Raw genomic sequence first — 5,305 nt, 5'->3', positions numbered from 1 at the left:
GTAAAAAAAATTTTCCTCTGAGTTCTAAGAGGATATGTATTTTTTTCTGTTAATAAAAATTTTTACTTTTAGAATATAAAGGGATTGACGCGCTCACCTGCAGTATGGGGAGTTACTGAAGAAATACAAATGTTAATGAATCCATAAAACCTTGTTTTCCGCCATTTTTTTTTAAACATTTCATATTTCAAAAGAAATGATAATGGCGGAAAACTTAAGTTTTGATTCTTTACTTGTATAAGTTGTTTTTTTATTAGTCAAAGGCAGTTTTAAGAACCATGGCTTTGCCATTATATGCTACTTAGAAGTATATTAAAATGTTTATTTTCAAATTTGAATAAAGATTAATTACTTGATAAGTGAAAGTTATTTGAAATTTCTCAACGACTTCAGTTTTTCCTGTAATTTAAAAGTAACATAAATTACAAATTACTTACATATTGATATAATGTTGTTATAGGAGACCTTATTTGATAGTTCTCAAAGAAATAATAATATAAAATGTTTATTATTTCTTTGAGAATTATCAAATAAGGTCTCCTATAACAATATACACTGTAAAGTAAAAAAATTATATGAAGTATTAAAAAATGTTTCCGATATGTTAAAAGTTTTATTATATTGGCGATTCTTAAAATCAATAACAATGAAAAAATTTTATCCTGAATTAAGCATGGGAATTTCGGCCTTCGAAATCGACGAAATTAAACGAAATTCGTGTTTCAATTTCGGATCGAAATTGAGAACGAAATTTCGATTTTTTGGATTGTTTAATTTCGCGAAAAAATTTCGTATAATTTCGGGTCATTGAAAGTAACGAAATTGACACGAAATTAAACATAAGTTTTAATTTCGAAATTCGTGAATTTGTAATGTTTAAAAATTTCGTCTTTCGAAATTCAATATAAATTTCGATACGAAATTGAAACGCGAATTTCGTTTAATTTCGTCGATTTCGAAGGCCGAAATTCCCATGCTTATCCTGAATACACGTAAACTATAGTGGGTAAATTAAGATTATGGAAGGATTTACTTAAAAGATTTTTAAAAAGCTGAAGAAATTAGCAAGAAAACTGAAATAAAGTAAAGGTTACTTTAGCTATATTTGTTTCAAAGGTGAAGAAAAAAAGTAATACAATGTAGCAGAAATTTAATTATAAAAATTTATAAAAATTTATAGAAAAAGAATATCATTGGCTTCAAGGAAGTCTTATAATCATGAGAAAAAGCCATTTTGGTTCTAAAAAACTCCATAATTCCCAACTATATTAGTAAACTAGATTTATACTACACTGGAATAGCTAAACTTATAATGAGTTTATGCGGCTGCTATTTTATGCCTTCTACTGCACACAAACTACTACTGCAGTTCTTCTATATTGCATCATCATCATCATCATCATCATCATCATCATCATCATCATCATCATCATCATCATCATCATCATCATCATCATCATCATCATCATCATCATCATCATCATCATCATCATCATCATCATCATCATCATCATCATCAGAGTAATTTATCAAAATGTTTTTTTGGTTTGAAAATACTAAATTTTAATAAAAATTGTTTTTTACTTGTGCAGCCAAACCAAACGTGCGCATAAATACGTTTGCGCGCAATTTACGCGTAAAAGGTACGCGTAGTAAATATTTTTCGAAACAAATTTAAGTTCTTTTACCCAAAAAGCTATTATTTCAACGCATAATATGTTTATTTACAATATTTATCAAGTTTTATTGAGTTTTTTTTGCCGTTTTTTTGATCATCCTGAGTCATTGTACGCTGTAATACGGCAGCAGTAAATTTGATTTTGAACCAAAACCAGAAAAGACAATTTTTCCTTAAAGACTACAAATTTGCTTCACTGAAACTTTTAGTCCTTTTAACAGAATTTAAATTTGTAAGAAAAATGTAATTTAGCTAAGTTGTAATTATGAGCAATATTTTTTATGATTGAAAAATTTAAAACGTTTAAATCTTACACTTTAATTTAGTCCTCTGATTCAGACAAACAAAGAAAAGTATAATACAATTTTTTATATTTTCGAGTTAATTTCCATCTTTCTTATCGTTCAATTTTTTTTCCCCGCTGTTATTCTCGCTGTTCCAGCCCTGAATAAAAAACATTTAACCTTTTCTCAACGTGTCAACCCAAATAAGTTGTTTTCTGTTATAAAATTTCTTTTGCATTGAAATAAGTATCGAAAGTTTTTAAAGTATAAAAAGATGAAATAAAAGACTGTGAGAAATAATTGAAATTTTTTTCTCATCTACTATAGGAACTCAACGAGAGGATGCCATTGAGCCACTGGTTTTCTAGGGGACGTTAGCATTGCTTCCCAATGTTTACGACCTAAATTGGAATCTGACTCAGGTCCAACAATAATCTTTCCAAGCATTTTCGGTGATGTCTTGTTTGGATCATAAGTCATAACAGAAATAATGATATCCGTATCTTTAAAACGCTCTAATGGAGTGTGAAAGACAAACGCTTCGTTATATACTGGACTCGATGAACGGCGAACACTTGATGTTTGTACGGTTTTCATCGTTTTTCCGGAAACTAACAAAGACACTCGCAAGTACGTAGCTACAAAAAGTTATATGTAGTTTATATGTAACTTAAGTGTAATTATACACTTTACATTAACAGAAAATCACACCATTTTAATATCATTTAGTGCCAACTAAGGAACAAAAAAAAAGATGGTGCCAGTGATAATGTCTTGATAATTTCTTTGACAATTTTAGAAATAGTCTCGAAAACAATGGATTCTCTGGTTATCTTAAAATCAAGTTCTCGCTTTATAATTTTTTTTTTTCTATCAGAAAAAAAAAATTAAGATCAGAAAAACATACCTATTGGTGTTGAACCTTCGTCACACAGTTGTCTTCCTTTTAAGGCCACAAATGTCAACCTTCCTGATGTGGGCATATAGCATAAAGAGAAGAGAACTTCTCCCACTCGCTCTTTTTTGCCTTCAGCAACCTGAAAAATTTACAAAAAGTTATGAAGCAATTTCTCTGAATGTAACTATACACAAAAAAGTAGCTATAATATATTAACTGTAAAAAAAAAGTTAATTGATTATGAACAACTTAAATTGCTAATTATCTAAACACAACAGCATAAATTAGCATCATTTGTAATTATCTAATTTCAGCAGAATAAATTACAAAAAATATACTAAATTACATAAAGATTAACATAAATAAAATGTAAAAAAATTGCAAGTCATAATTGAACATTCATACCTCTTCATCATCACTATTTTTAATAAGCGTCATAGTCATGGGCTTTATGGATTCATCATCTGTTTGAAGAACATCTAACATAAACGTTCTCTCGTTTACAAGTCTATGTTGTGAAAATCTGTCACATGCATAAACTGACAACCTTAATTGTTTGGATGCAACTTCGTCAGCGTTTAATTCAAATTCGCAAGCTTCTTCAAAGTAACTTTCTTCAGCACATGGTCGTAGTTCAGATTCAAAAAATGACGTCTTTTCGGGTAACAGATGTAATATCCAATAGATGTATGCATTTCTAAGTAAGCTCTCGTGAACATTTTCAAGGTTTAGTCGTCTGAAATTCACCTGCATTCTGTTTCTGTGAGTGTAAAAAACCGAACTTAGTTCTATGTCATGAACGCGAATGTTTTTAAGCTCTTCCTCGTCTAAAAATGCTTTATCAGGAAAGTCGACGTCTGGAGAAAGACGCGATTTTGTGTTACGTAACTGAGGCAATTTAAGAGAAGTCTGTGATGACTCTAAAAAAGAAGAAACACCACAATCGTTAAAGGTATAATGCTAAAAGCCCAGGGTGGGCATTCACTATTCAGTCTTTGAACTTTTCAATTTTAAGTATTTATCCCAACAAGTAACGACCTTTTTTTAACTTATTGCACCATTTTTGTGTAGGCACAACTCTAACGTCTATGGCACCTATATTCTATTTTTGCATCTTATCTTGTATGCTCCTACAATATTCTAGTGCACAATAAATCTTCTACAAATACCTCTCAATGCGTCTTCATCACAAGCTAAATTTGCTTGTTCAGCTGTATTAAGCTTTGAGTATTTTCCAGATTTCACATCCTTATTTCTCGATTGTAGCCACAAAAAAACCGCTAAAATACTGGTGACGAGAGCAAATGACAGTAAGATAAGCGAGACAACTAAAACTACTTGCTTTGTTGCATCTGAAACTGTAAAATAGCAAATGGTAAAAGTAAAAAAAATGATAAAAATAAAAATTATTGTATGTGAAATGTTTTCTGATATCAAACAGAGATTTAAAGTATAAAAAAATTAGATATTAAAAAAACTTTTTAAAAGTAAAATCATAGACTAATTATATTGAGATATTACAATAAAAATTTTAGCAAAAAAAGGTACAAATTATTGAATCATTAGCGTATGTTAAAATGCTTTTTGCGCGCATAAGATTTATGTTATTTGGGAATTTTGTTTTTGGAATAAATCTATCATAATTTTAAAATATTTTTCTAATAAACTTAACCTAGACTTACCCCCGGAAACAGGTTTTCCACCGTTTAGGAGTTCGACAAATTCATCATGAGATAAACCAAACTCGATTGCAGCTTCGACGGACATTTATATTTTATTCTCTTGTCGTATCTACACTAATAAGATTTTAAAAGCGAGAGGATTGTGAATGAAAAAAATATTGATTTTTAAACTTTTTGTTTATTTTCTGTTCCCTATGCAATAATATACATATATTATAATATAATCTTTTTGTTCAGTCAAGCGGAGCGTTTTTTTTTGTAAGTGGATTGGGTGTTCTACAAATATGTATAAGTTTTTGTTTTCGAATTAAAGGGAATTAATATTTTTTATAAGCTGATTTTAACTAAGTAAGTGTTCGGTGAAATAGCATTTTGATGTTCGGTGTTTTCATTAAAATTAAAGCTAAATTCAAAATTGGTGCTTAATTTTCATTTTAAGCTCCGAATGTTGGCATGAGTAATTTTCTCATGCACTTTGATCATCTATATCTATATAAAAAACTCACTGTAGACCAGGGATGAGTATTTGTATGGGTGCTCATTCCTTACACGCTTCAATTCCGTATGTCCTCCTTTGTCGCTTTTTAGTAAACAGGGTTAACATATAAACACTGGTGAAAAATTTGATTTAGAGAATAATTGCGAAGTAATGTTTTAATCCAATTTTCCCTGTGTTATTTACTTAGGCTTACTGAGTGAGCCGAGTGTGAAGGTGTTGTAATACATCCAATCTTCCATTCTTTTCCTTCCTCCCACTAGAATA

At 29.8% G+C, this 5,305-nt stretch overlaps 1 protein-coding gene across 1 annotated transcript; it reads right to left on the bottom strand.

Annotated features, from left to right (window-relative positions):
• Positions 1–2,255: 2,255 nt before the first annotated feature.
• On the bottom strand, positions 2,256–4,770 carry LOC145184068 (synaptotagmin-6-like). Its single transcript, XM_090093983.1, has 5 exons — positions 4,543–4,770; positions 4,030–4,218; positions 3,266–3,780; positions 2,870–2,999; positions 2,256–2,600 (listed from the first exon to the last, which is right to left on the bottom strand). Exons 1-5 carry the CDS (start codon positions 4,625–4,627, stop codon positions 2,284–2,286), a joined length of 1,236 nt encoding a protein of 411 aa, XP_089950109.1. The 5' UTR covers positions 4,628–4,770; the 3' UTR covers positions 2,256–2,283.
• Positions 4,771–5,305: the final 535 nt, after the last annotated feature.

The sequence above is a fragment of the Hydra viridissima genome, unplaced genomic scaffold (genome assembly GCF_058129835.1).
Source record: "Hydra viridissima isolate aposymbiotic clone 2 unplaced genomic scaffold, HvirCarnegie_v1 scaffold_7, whole genome shotgun sequence".
Taxonomy (NCBI): Eukaryota; Metazoa; Cnidaria; class Hydrozoa; order Anthoathecata; family Hydridae; genus Hydra; species Hydra viridissima.
Note: the sequence above shows the minus strand (reverse complement) of the source record. Positions and strands in the feature narration are given on the sequence as shown.